Source organism: Ranitomeya imitator, chromosome 1, assembly GCF_032444005.1.
Source record: "Ranitomeya imitator isolate aRanImi1 chromosome 1, aRanImi1.pri, whole genome shotgun sequence".
NCBI classification, from domain to species: domain Eukaryota; kingdom Metazoa; phylum Chordata; class Amphibia; order Anura; family Dendrobatidae; genus Ranitomeya; species Ranitomeya imitator.
In genome coordinates, this window is record NC_091282.1 from 849,866,131 (window position 1) to 849,885,318 (window position 19,188).

The 19,188-nt window shown below is 44.6% G+C and overlaps 1 protein-coding gene and 1 long non-coding RNA gene across 2 annotated transcripts in view; one reads left to right on the forward strand and one right to left on the reverse strand.

The window, feature by feature from the left end:
• Nucleotides 1-842: 842 nt before the first annotated feature.
• The window catches only part of LOC138651341 (uncharacterized), a 960,960-nt gene continuing 942,614 nt past the window's right edge, over nt 843-19,188 (reverse strand). The window contains exon 3 of the long non-coding RNA XR_011315469.1: nt 843-928. This is a non-coding gene — a long non-coding RNA (uncharacterized lncRNA). The remainder of the gene's footprint in view (nt 929-19,188) is intronic.
• Nucleotides 17,793-19,188, forward strand: part of LOC138657538 (la-related protein 6-like) — a 32,279-nt gene continuing 30,883 nt past the window's right edge. Inside the window, exons 1-2 of the mRNA XM_069745309.1 lie at nt 17,793-17,887; nt 18,513-18,720. Of these exons, the coding sequence (XP_069601410.1) occupies nt 17,793-17,887; nt 18,513-18,720 (303 nt within the window). The remainder of the gene's footprint in view (nt 17,888-18,512; nt 18,721-19,188) is intronic.

The window sequence follows — 19,188 nt, forward strand, 5'->3', positions numbered from 1 at the left end:
AGTAAGGATATGAAATGCACAAACCGATCAAAAGAGTAACTGGTTGCAGTGAATCACTTAGAACAGATAAATGTGAACAGTAAATGCAATGCCTGTGGAATACATAAGATCGGCGAGAGTTAGGATATTGTGGGCAGAGGCACAATGGATTACCTGAGTGTCTGGCGGTCACTGGTGCGTCGCACACCCCGACGTGTGTTTCGGAACTCTGCCCTTCAGCATCTGGTGGATTTTAATTGCAATCTTAGAGAGGTATTCACACAACACATGTAGGCCCCTGCAGATCTGAGACCGCCTTGTTGTTAGCTACGGAGTATGTATGAACTGGCCAAATTATTTATTTTACTCATTTATTAATTCTACAGGGCTTTACAAACATTATTGGCACCAGAGGCGTAGCTAGAGCTTTTGCCGCCCGGGGCTGTTCCCGAGTTTGGCGCCCCCCCCGGCTCAATACACACACAGGTTACCAAAAACGGTTTTCCTGTTTTGTAGAACTTAAACTGGGCCTAATGGTGTCACCCCCACATGCCACACCTGTGACTTAATACCACCACACCATGACCAGGCCACATAGTGACCGAATAATACTACATACAAGGGACAAATACCACAACACCATTTCCAGACCACATATTACCACCACATAGTGACTGAATACTACAATACTGATCAGTAATAAAAAAAAAACCACAATACTATCACCATAAGTGCCAGTATTCACAGGAGATCTGTACTTAGTATGCAGTGTCTGTGTAGAGGTAATACAGAGATCACTGGTGACATTATACACAGGACCTCTATATAGTATACAGTGTATAGTGTCAGTGTATAGGTAACACTGACTCACCAGTGACGTCTCTAGGTGAAGTCCTTCATCTTTCATCCAGCACAGACCGCCATCATTCCTTCCAGCCAGGACTCGTTTCTGCAGGAAATAACACAGTTATCTCGAGCTCCGCTTGCAGAACACATTACTTAATTTTTCACAACTTCTACATTACATCACATGAAGAAAAAAAGGTGATATAGTGTCACTCTGCACAGTAACAGGACCGCCCCCCCATTTAAAACAGTATACTCAAAAAATAAAATAAATACATCACTGCAGTAATAATATCCCTTAATTAGCCCCTATGGTAATAATATTCCCCACCCTGGCCCCGTTTCTCATTCCTGGCTCCAGCCATATGTTCTCGCATCCTGCCCTCATGAGTATCCATTCTACCCCATATGATCTCCACATCCTGCCCCACCAGCCTCCATCGTATCCGTCCTGCCCCATGATCCAATCCTGCCCCGTGTCTCCAATCATGCCCCGTATCTACATTCTGCCCATGCCTCAAGTCCTGCCCCCAGTGTGTCCAGCATATTACCCCCATGTTGTCCAGCAATCTGCCCCAGTGTGTCCAGCATATTACCCCCATGTTGTCCAGCAATCTGCCCCAGTATGTCCAGCACTGCCCCCAGTGTGTCCAGCAATCTGCCCCAGTGTCCAGCCTTGCCCCAGTGTGTCCAGCATATTACCCCCAGTGTCCAGCATTGCCCCAGTGTGTCCAGCATATTACCCCCAGTGTGTCCAGCAATCTGCCCCAGTGTCCAGCATTGCCCCAGTGTGTCCAGAAGTCTGCCCCATGGTCTCCTGTATTGCCCCAGTGTGTCCAGCAATCTGCCCCATGGTCTCCTGTATTGCCCCAGTGTGTCCAGCATTCTGCCCCATGGTCTCCAGTATTGCCCCAGTGTCCAGCAATCTGCCCCATAGTCTCCTGTATTGCCCCAGTGTGTCCAGCAATCTGCCCCATGGTCTCATGTATTGCCCCAGTGTGTCCAGCAATCTGCCCCATGGTCTCCAGTATTGCCCCAGTGTGTCCAGCATTGCCCCAGCCCCAGACAGTCAGACATAAAGAAAAAAAAAAAAAAAAGTAAAATCCTCACCTCTCCCGTTCCTAGCGCAGGTCCGGTGCAGTCAGCGTCTCTCCGGCTCTGCGACGCTCAGGACAGAGAGGCAGAGCGGCGCGCACAGTAGTGACGTCATCGCGCCCTCTGCTCTGAGACGTCGCAGAGTCAGAGGACGCTGCAGCTGCCGGCGCCGCAGGAACCAGGAGAGGTGAGTATAGAGCGGGGGGCGGGGTCCGGTGGTGGGGGGACCTGGCCCTGGTCGTGGCGGCGGACGGCGCCGCCCGAAGATTTAAAGGGGCGTCTTTTTTTTTTTTTTTCTTCTCCTGCAGCGCCGGCCGCCCCCCGCATTGTGCCGCCCGGGGCGGACTGCCCCCCCCGCACCCCCCTTCCTACGCCACTGATTGGCACTGTCCCCATTGGGGCTCACAATCTAAATTCCCTATCAGTATGTCTTTGGAATGTGGGAGGAAACCGACGTACCCGGAGGAAACCCACGCAAACACGAGGAGAACATACAAACTCCTTGCAGATGTTGTCCTTGGTGGGATTTGAACCTAGGACCGCAGCGCTGCAAGGCAGCAGTGCTATCCACTGAGCCACAGTGCTGCCTGAATTATGTGCTAAGAGTCTGTTTTTTCCTAGTATCCAGAATCAGTATTGAAACGCCCGCCAGGGCCGTGGTGTACTCAGTACCGGGTTCGGTCGCTATTAAAGGGGTGGTCGTGGTGGCAGCGATCTGGTCCGTGGCCCTGGGTGCCCAAATAAAAGGGAAGGTCTTTAAAGGGATTTGTGAATAAAGTTTGTGTGCGTGATGCCACCTGTGTTATTCAGTCAGAGGGGACCGACGCTGCTTAAAGGGGTCTGTTGGGGTGATGTTATGGCAGCTAAGATGTATAACCTCCAGCTGCATCTTCATGAGTTGCTGTGTGCGTTTCTCTACCTCTCTCTCCGCAGGAGGTCCGGATACAGCATCGGTGACTGGTACAGCACTTGCAGGTCCTGGCTGGGGAAGTCCTGCTGCTCCACCCCACGCTCCGGTATCCGCTCACCTCCCTCCACCATATTGCTTTCCGGCACTGCCTCCTCGGTCTTGTTTCCTGCCGTTTCATTCCACCACGCCCGTCTTCGTAGGCGGTTCTTCCTCTCCTTCCCACCATCCCAGACTAGGAGGCAGACTTGTCTAGTTGATGGGCATATTTCTCGGATATAGTATTGATGGGGGGGCGGCCATGGTTTTCGCGCCGTTCCTCCAGGTGCTGCCCACGACAATGCACCCTTTTCCTCCTGCAAGCCATATGGTGCTATAATAGTGGCAGTTTTGTTGGCAATTTACAGTCTAATAGTCACACAGTTAATCACAATCTCTTAGACGCACAAGACCTGATTCTTTGGGTCGGTCCATCCTGTTCGTGTCGCCAAGTTTAAATGCCCGCCAGGGCCGTGGGGTACTGGGTCCGGTCGCTATTAAAGGGGTGGTCATGGTGGCAGCGACCCGGTCTGTGGCCCTGGTCACCCAAGTAAAAGGGAAGGTCTTTAAAGGGATTTGTGAATAAAGTTTGTGTTCATGACACCACCTGTGGTATTCGGTCAGAGGGAACCGACGCTGCTTAGGGGTCCGCTGGGGTGATGTTATGGCAGCTAAGATGGTATAACTTCACACAGGTGAAGAAGGTCCCCAGGGCTCCCGGTGTGTAGATGAGGATGGTGAGTGGTGCAGTAAGGAACGGAGGACACAAGTTTGCTGTCTCTTTACCTGGTTTACTAAAGACTTCAGGCAGCCACAGTCCAAAGCACCAGATCACAGGTACAGGCAGGGTCCGGCCGACTTGGAAGCAAATTCAGAGTCCCATTTACCAGGTGGAGTTAGAAGCCTTCCTACTAGCGCGGTGCTATAGTCCCTTGTTGCCTATAGCTTCTGTCAAGGTCCTCACAGTTCTCTCTGTACTCCTTAAAGGTGGGACACAAACCCGTATGACAGGTGACTCGAGCCTTTTTATAGGGTCTCTATCTCGACCCGGGCTCTATGTGCCACTGTGTCTCCTGAGTATTAGGGAGGACAGGTGATGTGTAGTCCAGCTGTCCTGCCGGTTTCTGCTGTAAGTCTTGGAGTCCCTGACAACCTTGGTCTTCCGGCTACCTGGGTCTGCGCTCTGCCAGGGAAGTAGCCCAGTCACAGCTGTCCTTCCAATTGTCATAATAAATATAATATATATATATATATATATATATATATATATATATATATATATATATATATATATATATATATATATATATATATAATGCTGGGAGCGTCACTCTGTCCGAAGCCTTTATAGACTGCGCAAGCGCAAGAGGCGGCGCAGTCTGGACCCCACAGAGTGACGCTCCCAGGAGATCGCGGTATGCGTAAGCACTGAACGCACACCGCGATCTCCAATGGAGAGGCAGGGACCGTGGATGCGCCAGGAGGGTAAGTATTATATTCACATGTCCCCCGTTCCAGCGCTGCGTGCAGCTCCGTGTTCCGGGTCCTTTGCCTGTGACATTCACGATAGGGGAGTATGGTATTTTTTTTTTTTTTTTTTTATATCGCAGCAGCATACGGGGCATACATTATGGAGCATCTTATGGGGGCCATCAACCATAATGGAGCAGTGTACAGGGGCATATACAATGGAGCATCTTATGGGGGCCATCAACCATAATGGAGCAGTGTACGGGGGCATATACAATGCAGCATCTTATGGGGGCCATCAACCATAATGGAGCAGTGTACGGGGGCATATACTATGGAGCATCTTATGGGGGCCATAAACCATAATGGAGCAGTGTACAGGGGCATATACAATGGAGCATCTTATGGGGGCCATCAACCATAATGGAGCAGTGTACGGGGGCATATACAATGCAGCATCTTATGGGGGCCATCAACCATAATGGAGCAGTGTACGGGGGCATATACTATGGAGCATCTTATAGGGGTCATCAACCATAATGGAGCAGTGTATGGGGGCATATAATATGGAGCATCTTATGGGGGCCATCAACCATAATGGAGCAGTGTACGGGGCATATACTATGGAGCATCTTATGGGGGCCATCAACCATAATGGAGCAGTGTATGGGGGCATATAATATGGAGCATCTTATGAGGGCCATCAACCATAATGGAGGAGTGTACGGGGGCATATGCTATGGAGCATCTTATGGGGGTCATCAACCATAATGGAGCAGTGTACGGGGGCATATACTATGGAGCATCTTATGGGGCCATCAACCATAATGGAGCAGTGTACGGGGCATATAATATGGAGCATCTTATGGGGCCATCAACCATAATGGAGCAGTGTATGGGGCATATGCTCTGGAGCATCTTATGGGGGCCATAAACCTTTATGGAGCAGTGTACGGGGCATATACTATGGAGCATCTTATAGGGGTCATCAACCATAATGGAGCAGTGTACGGGGGCATATACTATGGAGCATCTTATGGGGCCATCAACCATAATGGAGCAGTGTACGGGGGCATATACTATGGAGCATCTTATGGGGGCATAAACCTTTATGGAGCAGTGTACGGGGCATATACTATGGAGCATCTTATGGGGGCCATAAACCTTTATGGAGCAGTGTATGGGGCATATACTATGGGGCATCTTATGGGGGCCATAAACCTTTATGGAAGCAGCGTATGGGGCATATGGATGGGAGCAGCAAATTACAGAACGGTGGCGCAAGATGGGAGCAGCACATGACAGAACGGGGGTGCAGGATGGGAGCAGCACATGATAGAATAGGGCAGCACATGACAGAACGGGGGCGCAGGATGGCAGCAGCACATGACAGAACGGGGGCGCAGGATGGAAGCAGCACATGACAGGATGGGAACCATAGAGAAAAACAGATACATGCATATAGATGTAGGATCACCACACAAAGCAAGAATAATTTCCAAAAATATACCAATTTTATTTGACACATCAAAAACACAGACAATACACACTTTTTTTTTAAAAACATTTAAAAATTGTTCCACATTGGACAATGTCTGTTAGATCCAAGATAATTCAAATATCACATACATAAATATATAAATATAGTGAAAATAACAATGCCCGACTGTTGGGTACCATTCTATAAGGAAGAAGCCAATGATATACTTCTAATCAACCCATGCACTTAGTTATACATGTATATAAACTATACGGTGTGGACTAAGGTGATCTAGAGGGGAGACCGAAACCCTGGGTGTGCCCTACACAGACGTATCTCAAAACATGACATACATATTCCAATAGCAAAAAAAGTGTGTAATAATATCACATGCCCCAATAGGCCTAGCAAACCCCAGCATAATATATACGTAAATAGATTGTATTATAGGCTGCCCAGGGGAACAGGTATCCAGCAATGTACTCCCCAAAATCCTAGAGACGACAGGCTGATCATACAGTACCTAGCTAACACGCTCATTATACTTCACCCTATACCGTCTCAAAGTCCACTACCGTCCTCATAGTCCTAAGTGGAAGGCACAGTCCGGGCAAAGTAACAGGTCCTGTTACTCTATGGTTACTATGTTTCTCTATGGTTACTATGAATATGTTTTACATGCATGGTGGTGATCCCAGACAAGTATTATTATAATATTATGTGATGGTGCCCACTTACAAAGTTATCTCTACATGACAGGATGGGGGCGCAGGATAGGAGCAGCAAATGACAGAATGGAGGAGCAGGATGGGTGCAGCACATGTCAGAATGGGGGCGCAGGATGGGAGCAGCACATGACAGGATGGGGACGCAAGATGGAGCAGCATATGACAGGATGGGGGCGCAGGATGGAGCAGCACATACCAGGATGGAGACCATATACCAATATAAATGCTCGCCACCCGGGCGTAGAACGGGTTCAATAGCTAGTGTGTGTATATGTGTATATATACCTCTTGAAGCTCATCAAGAGAATGCCAAGAGTGTGCAAAGCAGTCATCAAAGCAAAAGGTGGCTACTTTGAAGAACCTAGAATATAAGACATAATTTCAGTTGTTTCACACTTTTTTGTTAAGTATATAATTCCACGTGTGTTAATTCATAGTTTTGATGCCTTCAGTGTGAATGTACAATATTCATAGTCATGAAAATACAGAAAAATATTTAAATGAGGTGTGTCCAAACTTTTGGTCTGTACTGTGTGTGTATGTTTGTATATATGTATATATGTGTATATATGTATATATGTGTGTATGTATATATATATATATATATATATATATATATATATATATATATATATATATATATATATATATATATATATTCTATATCTATCTATCTCTCTGAAAATTCATATTTGCGCAAAAAGACCAGATGTTGGGAAATTCCCTGCAAGGTGTGTATATGTATATGTGTATATGTATGTATGTATGTGTATATATATATATACGAACCTAAAAAGAGTATATAAATTAACCCAATGTATTCAATGCCGTCAGTTATTCGTTAACCGGTTTGTCAGGATAATGCTGCTGAGATGGTGGTTCCAGACATAAGAAATCCTTGTAGTGTGCACTAGATTTTAAGTGCCCAATTCCATGAGGCACAAAAAGCTTCCTTACTGATGGGGTGCCATCCCGGCCTGTGACAAACGCCCCTAATTGTTGGTAACAGGTTACCACGTGTAGATGTTCCCGGTCAAAAGCTGGCAAACAGCCAGCAAGGTACAGGAAACTGCAGGTCCTTGCGTGACGTCACGGTCACGTGATATCTCACGTGACTGGCTATAACTATGGAGCGCCCTATGGACCACAATCCAACGCGTTTCGTAATCACTGATTCCTTCGCCAGGGATGGTCCGATGGGTGTTGCGGGCGCTTCTTATGTCAGCCTAATCCTGCCTCAAGTGTTTAAGGCGAAGAGTTCAATCTCACTATTTAACCCATTGGGTATCAAAGTGTTCATCTGGAAGATCCATCTGCTTTCTTCTCTGGACATCTGATGGATGAAATTGCCTTTCCTCCAGCTTTTTTTAAAGATCTTTATTCCAGTTACTTTTATGCCTTTAATTGATCCCCCATGATGCTTTAAGAAATGTTGAGATAAAGGATGGCCCATAAATGTATTGCCAATATTCCGGAGGTGTTCCCCAATCCTTATATTCATTGGGCGGATGGTCCATCCTATATACAATTTTCAACACGGGCATGTTATTCCGTAGATTACCCCCTGGGTGGTGCAGGTAATAAAGTCTTTAATATCGAATTCTATTGATTGATTAACAATATTAAATAGTTTTTTAGTGCCTGGTTTCTTGCATGGTAGGCACTTTCTGCATGGAAAAAAGCCTGCAGGAGAATGTTGAGGATATACAATGGTTTAGATATCGTAGGCGCTATGATGTTACCTAGATTTCTTGCCTTTCTAAATATCAATCTAGGAAATTCAGCCAATGTTTCAGCAATCACTTTGTCCTCCTTTAAAATATTCCAATGTTTGGACACAATTTTCTTCAGAATTTTACTATTTGCATTATATTGGGTTATGATTGGAACTTCCTCATTTCCAACATAATCCTGCTTTTTATTATTTTTTTCTTTTTTGAAACCGTTTCTCTAGGTAACATAGTAACATAGTAACATAGTTAGTAAGGCCGAAAAAAGACATTTGTCCATCCAGTTCAGCCTATATTCCATCATAATAAATCCCCAGATCTACGTCCTTCTACAGAACCTAATAATTGTATGATACAATATTGTTCTGCTCCAGGAAGACATCCAGGCCTCTCTTGAACCCCTCGACTGAGTTCGCCATCACCACCTCCTCAGGCAAGCAATTCCAGATTCTCACTGCCCTAACAGTAAAGAATCCTCTTCTATGTTGGTGGAAAAACCTTCTCTCCTCCAGACGCAAAGAATGCCCCCTTGTGCCCGTCACCTTCCTTGGTATAAACAGATCCTCAGCGAGATATTTGTATTGTCCCCTTATATACTTATACATGGTTATTAGATCGCCCCTCAGTCGTCTTTTTTCTAGACTAAATAATCCTAATTTCGCTAATCTATCTGGGTATTGTAGTTCTCCCATCCCCTTTATTAATTTTGTTGCCCTCCTTTGTACTCTCTCTAGTTCCATTATATCCTTCCTGAGCACCGGTGCCCAAAACTGGACACAGTACTCCATGTGCGGTCTAACTAGGGATTTGTACAGAGGCAGTATAATGCTCTCATCATGTGTATCCAGACCTCTTTTAATGCACCCCATGATCCTGTTTGCCTTGGCAGCTGCTGCCTGGCACTGGCTGCTCCAGGTAAGTTTATCATTAACTAGGATCCCCAAGTCCTTCTCCCTGTCAGATTTACCCAGTGGTTTCCCGTTCAGTGTGTAATGGTGATATTGATTCCCTCTTCCCATGTGTATAACCTTACATTTATCATTGTTAAACCTCATCTGCCACCTTTCAGCCCAAGTTTCCAACTTATCCAGATCCATCTGTAGCAGAATACTATCTTCTCTTGTATTAACTGCTTTACATAGTTTTGTATCATCTGCAAATATCGATATTTTACTGTGTAAACCTTCTACCAGATCATTAATGAATATGTTGAAGAGAACAGGTCCCAATACTGACCCCTGCGGTACCCCACTGGTCACAGCGACCCAGTTAGAGACTATACCATTTATAACCACCCTCTGCTTTCTATCACTAAGCCAGTTACTAACCCATTTACACACATTTTCCCCCAGACCAAGCATTCTCATTTTGTGTACCAACCTCTTGTGCGGCACGGTATCAAACGCTTTGGAAAAATCGAGATATACCACGTCCAATGACTCACCGTGGTCCAGCCTATAGCTTACCTCTTCATAAAAACTGATTAGATTGGTTTGACAGGAGCGATTTCTCATAAACCCATGCTGATATGGAGTTAAACAGTTATTCTCATTGAGATAATCCAGAATAACATCCCTCAGAAACCCTTCAAATATTTTACCAACAATAGAGGTTAGACTTACTGGCCTATAATTTCCAGGTTCACTTTTAGAGCCCTTTTTGAATATTGGCACCACATTTGCTATGCGCCAGTCCTGCGGAACAGACCCTGTCGCTATAGAGTCACTAAAAATAAGAAATAATGGTTTATCTATTACATTACTTAGTTCTCTTAGTACTCGTGGGTGTATGCCATCCGGACCCGGAGATTTATCTATTTTAATCTTATTTAGCCGGTTTCGCACCTCTTCTTGGGTTAGATTGGTGACTCTTAATATAGGGTTTTCATTGTTTCTTGGGATTTCACCTAGCATTTCATTTTCCACCGTGAATACCGTGGAGAAGAAGGTGTTTAATATGTTAGCTTTTTCCTCGTCATCTACAACCATTCTTTCCTCACTATTTTTTAAGGGGCCTACATTTTCAGTTTTTATTCTTTTACTATTGATATAGTTGAAGAACAGTTTGGGATTAGTTTTACTCTCCTTAGCAATGTGCTTCTCTGTTTCCTTTTTGGCAGCTTTAATTAGTTTTTTGATAAAGTATTTTTCTCCCTATAGTTTTTTAGAGCTTCAATGGTGCCATCCTGCTTTAGTAGTGCAAATGCTTTCTTTTTACTGTTAATTGCCTGTCTTACTTCTTTGTTTAGCCACATTGGGTTTTTCCTATTTCTAGTCCTTTTATTCCCACAAGGTATAAACCGCTTACACTGCCTATTTAGGATGTTCTTAAACATTTCCCATTTATTATCTGTATTCTCATTTCTGAGGATATTGTCCCAGTCTACCAGATTAAGGGCATCTCTAAGCTGTTCAAACTTTGCCTTCCTAAAGTTCAATGTTTTTGTGACTCCCTGACAAGTCCCCCTAGTGAAAGACAGGTGAAACTGCACAATATTGTGGTCGCTATTTCCTAAATGCCCAACCACCTGCAGATTTGTTATTCTGTCAGGTCTATTAGATAGTATTAGGTCTAAAAGTGCTGCTCCTCTGGTTGGATTCTGCACCAATTGTGAAAGATAATTTTTCTTGGTTATTAGCAGAAACCTGTTGCCTTTATGGGTTTCACAGGTTTCTGTTTCCCAGTTAATATCCGGGTAGTTAAAGTCCCCCATAACCAGGACCTCATTATGGGTTGCAGCTTCATCTATCTGCTTTAGAAGTAGACTTTCCATGCTTTCTGTTATATTTGGGGGTTTGTAACAGACCCCAATGAGAATTTTGTTACCATTTTTCCCTCCATGAATTTCAACCCATATGGACTCGACATCCTCATTCCCTTCGCTAATATCCTCCCTTAAAGTGGACTTTAGACAAGACTTTACATAGAGACAAACCCCTCCTCCTCTCCGATTTTTACGATCCTTTCTAAACAGACTGTAACCCTGTAAGTTAACTGCCCAGTCATAGCTTTCATCTAACCATGTCTCGGTTATTCCCACTATGTCAAAGTTACCTGTAGATATTTCTGCTTCTAGTTCTTCCATCTTGTTTGTCAGGCTTCTGGCGTTTGCGAGCATGCAGTTTAGAGGATTTTGTTTTGTTCCAATCTCCTCACTGTGGATTGTTTTAGAAATGTTCTTACCTCCCTTCTGAGTATGTTTTCCTGGGTCGTCTTTGTTCGAGTCTAATGTTTTTCTTCCCGTCCCCTCTTCTTCTAGTTTAACGCCCTCCTGATGAGTGTAGCGAGTCTTCTGGCGAATGTGTGTTTCCCAGGTTTGTTGAGGTGTAGTCCGTCTCTGGCGAGGAGTCCATCATACCAGTAATTCACACCGTGGTCCAGGAATCCAAATCCTTGTTGTCTGCACCATCGTCTTAGCCAGTTGTTTGCATCAAGGATCCTGTTCCATCTCCTGGTGCCATGCCCATCTACTGGAAGGATAGAAGAAAAAACTACCTGTGCATCCAGTTCCTTTACTTTCTTCCCCAACTCTTCAAAGTCCTTGCAGATTGTCGGTAGGTCCTTCCTTGCCGTGTCATTGGTGCCAACATGTATCAGAAGAAATGGGTGGACGTCCTTGGAGCTGAAGAGCTTTGGTATCCTATCGGTCACATCCTTGATCATCGCACCTGGAAGGCAGCATACTTCTCTTGCAGTTATGTCCGGTCTGCAGATGGCTGCTTCTGTGCCTCTCAGTAGTGAGTCTCCCACCACCACCACTCTTCGTTGCTTCTTGGCTGTACTTTTTGCTGTCACTTGTTGCTGTGTGCCCTTTTCTTTTTTGCTTGCTGGTATTGCTTCATCCTTAGGTGTGCCATCTTCATCCTCTACAAAGATTTGATATCGGTTCTTCAGTTGTGTGGTTGGTGATTTCTCCATGGTCTTCTTGCTTCTTTTGGTCACATGCTTCCACTCATCTGCTTTTGGAGGTTCTCTGACACTTTTTGCACCTTCTGTGACCAGTAGAGATGCTTCTGTTCTGTCTAGAAAGTCTTCATTCTCTTTGATGAGTTTCAAAGTTGCTATTCTTTCTTCCAGACCCCGCACCTTTTCTTCTAAAAGGGCCACTAGTCTACACTTCTGACAGGTGAAATTGGATTCTTCTTCTGGTTGATCTGTGAACATGTAGCACATGCTGCAGCTCACCATGTAGGTTGTCACATCTGCCATGTTGCTCCTAGATCCTGCTGACTTGCTGTGTGTTTTCCTTCTTGTGTAATCTACTCAGCCAAGCTCTGTTGCAATAATGTCCTACAGGCAAAAATTGGTTATGCTTTCGAAGCAGCTGGTCCCAGCTGTACCCAACGATCTTCTAGCTTAGGGAGACTTCGCTTCTCCCAGAAGGCACCTGGAATATGCAAATTAGCCTCCTGAAGCTTGAATCCCTGGTTTGGTGATGCTTTCGAAGCAGCTGGTCCCGGCTGTACCCAACGATCTTCTAGCTTAGGGAGACTTCGCTTCTCCCAGAAGGCACCTGGAATATGCAAATTAGCCTCCTGAAGCTTGAATCCCTGGTTTGGTGATGCTTTCGAAGCAGCTGGTCCCGGCTGTACCCAACGATCTTCTAGCTTAGGGAGACTTCGCTTCTCCCAGAAGGCACCTGGAATATGCAAATTAGCCTCCTGAAGCTTGAATCCCTGGTTTGGTGATGCTTTCGAAGCAGCTGGTCCCGGCTGTACCCAACGATCTTCTAGCTTAGGGAGACTTCGCTTCTCCCAGAAGGCACCTGGAATATGCAAATTAGCCTCCTGAAGCTTGAATCCCTGGTTTGGTGATGCTTTCGAAGCAGCTGGTCCCGGCTGTACCCAACGATCTTCTAGCTTAGGGAGACTTCGCTTCTCCCAGAAGGCACCTGGAATATGCAAATTAGCCTCCTGAAGCTTGAATCCCTGGTTTGGTGATGCTTTCGAAGCAGCTGGTCCCGGCTGTACCCAACGATCTTCTAGCTTAGGGAGACTTCGCTTCTCCCAGAAGGCACCTGGAATATGCAAATTAGCCTCCTGAAGCTTGAATCCCTAGTTTTTCCACTACCTGTTTTGTCTGTATGAGTCATTCCTTATCATATCTTTTCTGATGAAATCGATCAATTAAGATGTCAGCTTCCCTATCAAACTCCTTTGCTCTTGACTCGAGCAATTTCTATGGGCTCTTATCAATTGGCTTTTAGGAACGTTAAGAAGCCAGCTTAGGAGATGGCAACTATCCAGAGAGATATAGTTGCTAGAGTCCGTGGGTTTATGGTATGTATGAGTATGAATAGTTTTTCCCTCAATGAAAATGTGTAAGTCTAAAAAATGTATTTCCTTGGTACTGGTGGTAGCTGTGAAATTTAAAAAAATATTGATTTTTATTTAATTCTTTAACAAAATCCAACAATAAAATAGGACAATCAGACCAAATAAAAATGTCGTCAATAAAACGCCGCCATAGGACCAGGTTCGCCCCAAGCGCACCGCCATTGTAGATGGTTTCATCTTCCCATTTACCTACATATAGGTTGGCATAACTAGGGGCGAACCTGGCACCCCTGGTATTTGTACCCCTTGTACAAATAGGGGCGTATGTCACCGGCCGGGACGGCGCCCCATCAGTAAGGAAGCTTTTTCCGCCTCGTAGAATTAAGCACTTAAGAGATCCTTGTAGTGTGTGTGTGTGTGTGTGTGTGTGTGTGTATATCTATATCTATATCTACCTTGCAGGGAATTTTCCAACATCTGGTCTTTTTGCACAACTATGAATTTTGCATGTATTTAATTTAATAACGGGCAGAAAAGGTGATGGTGTCCTCCCAATTTGCAGCAAAGACCTGATTAAGTGCAGCGCTCCGGGTTACATTCTCTCTCTCTCTCTCTCATTATTATAGCGCCATTTATTCCATGGCGCTTTACATGTGATGAGGGGTATACATAAGAAAAACAGGTGCAATAATCTTGAACAATACAAGTCACAACTGGTACAGGAGGAGAGCGGATCCTGCCCGCGAGGCCTCACAATCTACAAGGGATGGGTGAGGATACAGTAGCTAAAGATGGAGCTGGTCGTGCAGTGGTTTGGTCGATCGGTGATCACTGCAGGCTGTAGGCTTGTCAGAAGAGGTGGGTCTTCAGGTTCTTTTTGAAGGTTTCGATGGTAGGTGAGAGTCTGATGTGTTGTGGTAGAGGGTTCCAGAGTAGAGGTGATGCGCTAGAGAGAGAAATCTTGTATGCAATTGTGGGAAGAGGAGATAAGAGGGGAGTAGAGAAGGAGATCTTGTGAGGATCGGAGGTTGCATGCAGGAAAGTACTGGGAGATAGATTGTATGTGTGTATATGTATATATATATATATATATATATATATATATATATATATATATATATATATACACATACATATACACACATACAATCTATCTCAACTATATAATTGTCTAAGTGTCACTTCCATCTGTCTTTCTTTCTGTCTGTCTGTCACAGATATTCATTGGTCGCGGCCTCTGTCATGGAAATCCAAGTCGCTGATTGGTCGTGGCAAAACGCCCACGACCAATCAGCGGCGGTCACAGTCCGGCGGCAGAATGGCTGCTCCTTCCTCCCCGCAGTCAGTGCCCGCTCCATACTCCCCTCCAGTCAGCCCTCACACAGGGTTAATGGACTGTTATGCCGCGGTGTAATGCGCTCCATTAACGCAGCTATTAACCCTGTGTGACCAACTTTTTACTATTGATGCTGCGTATGCAGCATCAATAGTAAAAAAAATCTAATGTTACAAATAATAATTGTTACGTGTCGAGTTCCCGCCTCTGCACAGGGGGAATCTCGAACCACCTCCGCTGCGGTCTCCCATTCTTCTCCAGCCGCAGTGGAGTCTGCTCAGCGGAGACGTCGGTCCCAGCGTCTAGCTCAGGCAAATTCTGGACGACTGATTACTACTGCCTTTCCAGGCTCTGTTCTTGTAGCCAGCAATGTTCAGCAGGGAGCAGGTCTTTCTGAGACTAAGTCCAGATTTTCCCTTTCTGAGCATGCCCACGGGATGACCTCCCATTGGAGGTTGGGGGTCACATGCTTGGATACTGCAGCTAATCCCATTGATCCTCTAGGAAGGTCCTAAAGGTGTTCTTCTTCTGTGGCAGACTCCCATTGGTCCTTCTCGGAAGGTCTTGTACTTGCTGCAGCTATAAAAGGTTTGCATGGCCGCACTGCCATGTGCTAGTATACAATTGTTATCGTGTGTGTGTGTTGATGAGTGCAAGTTGTTCCTTAAAAAACCCATCCCTTGTGTATGACTGTTCGCGTAAGGTGTATGGCTGCAATCTAGCGCCTGGCTGAACTCACAGCTTTAACACACGAAATTGCGTCTAACCGCTGTGACCACCAGTGCAGTGCCGTGCGCTATTAGCGCGCTTACCTTACCCAAGTCTGGGTGGTTAGTGGCGTCTGCTAGTCTGGCACAGCATGCACTTCTGTGCATATCAGTTACCTCTGATACCCCAATTGTGGTGTCGATCACAAGAGGTCTACACTAACTCTAATCCTGTGTCCTGGGATAGAGTTCTGTGGTTCCTTGCTTGCGCTCTCTGTGCGGTACCGCGACCCTGTGACTTAACAGGGATAGCTTTCTTCATACAGGGTGAAGTTAACCCATGTGTGTATCCTCATTGTACCGCCATATAGTCCGTCATTACTTAGCAGCAGGTTCCATCTCTGCACGGTGGACCCCGGGCTGCGAACGCACCTTATTATATCTATTTATTTGGTGCGTTCCGCTAGCCCTAACAAATAATAATAAAAAAATAAAGGTTATTCTCACCCTCCGACGTAGAGCTGTCCTCGGCAGTGCAAGCAGCAGGTACAGGTGCCAAGGATGCTATTCGAGAAGGACCTTCCATGACGTCATCACAGGTCCTGCGCTCATACCAACCCTGGGACCAGAAGCTGCCGCGTGCACCGCACACAGGCGCCAGGACTTCAAGAGGCCTTCGGAGGGTGAGTATATGTTTATTTTTTATTTTAAGTCTTTTTTAACCACGCATATAGTGCCCACATTGCTATATACTACGTGGGCTGTGTTACATACTGTGTGGGCTGCGTTATATACTACATCGCTGTGCTATATACTACGTGGGCTGTTATATACTATGTAGGCAATGTTATATACTGCGTGGGCTGCGTTATATACTACATGGCTGCTATATACTATGTGGGCAGTGTTATATACTATATGGGCAGTGTTATATACTGTGTGGGCTGCGTTATATACTGCATGGCTGCTATATACTACGTGGCTAGTGTTATATACGATGTGGGCATTGTTATATACTGCGTGGGCTGCGTTATATACTACATGGCTACTATATACAGTGCCAGCAAAAAAAAATCTTTACAAGACTGCCAAATAGCAAAACCGGCTGAGCTGCACATAGCAACCAATCAGAGGGCAGCATTCGCTTTACCAGAGAAGTGAAAACTGAGCGTTAATTGGTTGATATTTGCAACAAAGCAAGCTTTAATATTAGACAGTTTTTTATTATCTCCCCCATTGTGTACACTTTTTTAAAAAGTGAAATTATGATGTGGATTTTATATGTAAAGTTTTTTTTTGCTGCGCAAATGTAAAGATTTTTTTTGCCGACACTGTACTATGTGGGCAGTGTTCTATACTATGTGGGCAGTGTTCTATACTATGTGGGCAGTGTTCTATACTATGTGGGCAGTGTTCTATACTATGTGGGCAGTGTTCTATACTATGTGGGCAGTGTTCTATACTATGTGGGCAGTGTTCTATACTATGTGGGCAGTGTTCTATACTATGTGGGCAGTGTTCTATACTATGTGGGCAGTGTTCTATACTATGTGGGCAGTGTTCTATACTATGTGGGCAGTGTTCTATACTATGTGGGCAGTGTTCTATACTATGTGGGCAGTGTTATATACTGCGTGGGCTGCGTTATATACTACATGGCTGCTATATACTATGTGGTCAGTGTTATATACTATGTGGGCAGTGTTATATACTGTATATACTGTGTGGGCTGCGTTATATACTGCATGGCTGCTATATACTACGTGGCTAGTGTGATATACTATGTGGGCAATGTTATATACTGCGTGGGCTGCGTTATATACTACATGGCTGCTACTTACTATGTAGGCAGTGTAACATACTATGTGGGCAGTGTTATATACAATGTGGGCTATGTTATATACTGCGTGGGCTGCGTTATATACTACATGGCTGCTATTTACTATGTGGGCAGTGTTATATACTGCGTGGGCTGTATTATATACTGCGTGGCCTGTATTAACGCATCGGGTATTCAAGAATGTCATGGCCTGTGCTATATACTATGTGGCTGCTATATACGTACATATTCTAGAATACCCGATGCGTTAGAATCGGGCCACCATCTAGTATATATAATATATATAATATATATAATTATGTATAATGAGCCACCCATAAACTGGATCAGGGCTCCCCCTTCTGGCCTGGAGTGTGAACATGTTGTATGCTCTTCCGAGCCTGACATCACGTGGACTAGCGGTGGATTCCACGTCCCACACAGGTACTGCACTTTTATGTCCTGATATTTTAAGGTACATTGCTTCATTTGGGGCTATACTGCCCACATACAGGCAGCACTCACACCCAAGTGTGATTTCATTCCACAATCAGCAATTCTGTGGGTCCACTCGTTCCCTCACATTTATCAACTGTGACTGATGAAGGTCCGGATGTAGGACCGAAATGTTTATTTTGTGGACACCATTGCGTTAAGTTAAGTGCCGAGTTTTTGCTATAATCTCAAGCATTATCTCAAAAGTTTTCATAATGTCGCTATCTAACTACAGTCACTGTCTATGCCCTAACCTATGTCTTACCCTATGCTATCATATACTCTACAATACACGATGCAATTGATGTTTTCAGGGGTACGAACGTGACCATACCCCTTACAGCATCACGCACCTCTTGCGCCTCTATCCCACCCCAGCTCTGCCCATTTTGGCGTAGCTTGGGAAAAACTGGTGTAAAGATGTCAAAATTCGTAAAAATTGACGCAACTTCGATTTGTGCATAAATTTTGTTTAAGTATTTATATATCTTTTTCAAAGCTGCTATACCATAATTCACCAGATATGCTCCTCCTGGCTATATGAATCTTATGTAAGTAACAGATTTGTATTTTTGTTTTTGTTTTTGCATGTAATCCCTTTCTAGAAGTTTCTGTGACTTGTATGACACTTTGGATGATGATTCGTATGATGGTTCTTCAATTCTTGATTTGAAACTAATCTACAAAATTGTAAACACAGTGGAATTCTACTTGTCAGATGAAAACTTGTCTAATGATGCATTTTTACTCAAACACGTCCAAAAAAACAAAATGGGCTATGTAAGCATCAAGTTAATAACTTCCTTCAAAAAGGTATGTATTTATATTCCATTGTGGCAAAGTAGCACATTAGACTGGATCATATTTTGTATTGTTCCGTTAGTAGTGTTTTAAAACGTCACCGGGTTTTTGCTACCTTATCTGAAAGCAGTATACTGAGACAAACTTTGGTTTTATAAAAGTTTGCTGCTGCTTCAGTGTTGGTTCTTTTACTCGGATGTGTCAATGGTTACTGGGAGACAATTATAAGTAAGTTTTCATATAAAATAAACTCTGGAGGCAGATTCTCAAGCAGATCAGTGTCTGGCTCGTTGTCCTAAACGCATTTACATATAAGAAAAATGTAGATTTCTCTGGAATAAGACATTGGATCGCAGATATGAAGGTATCATTTTATTCAATGTTCTATGACTGCAAGCCAAATATAGACAGCTTAGGAGGGATGATCCAACGAACAGATTCGCTTGAAACTTTATATAGGGGAAACCAATGACGCAGTTT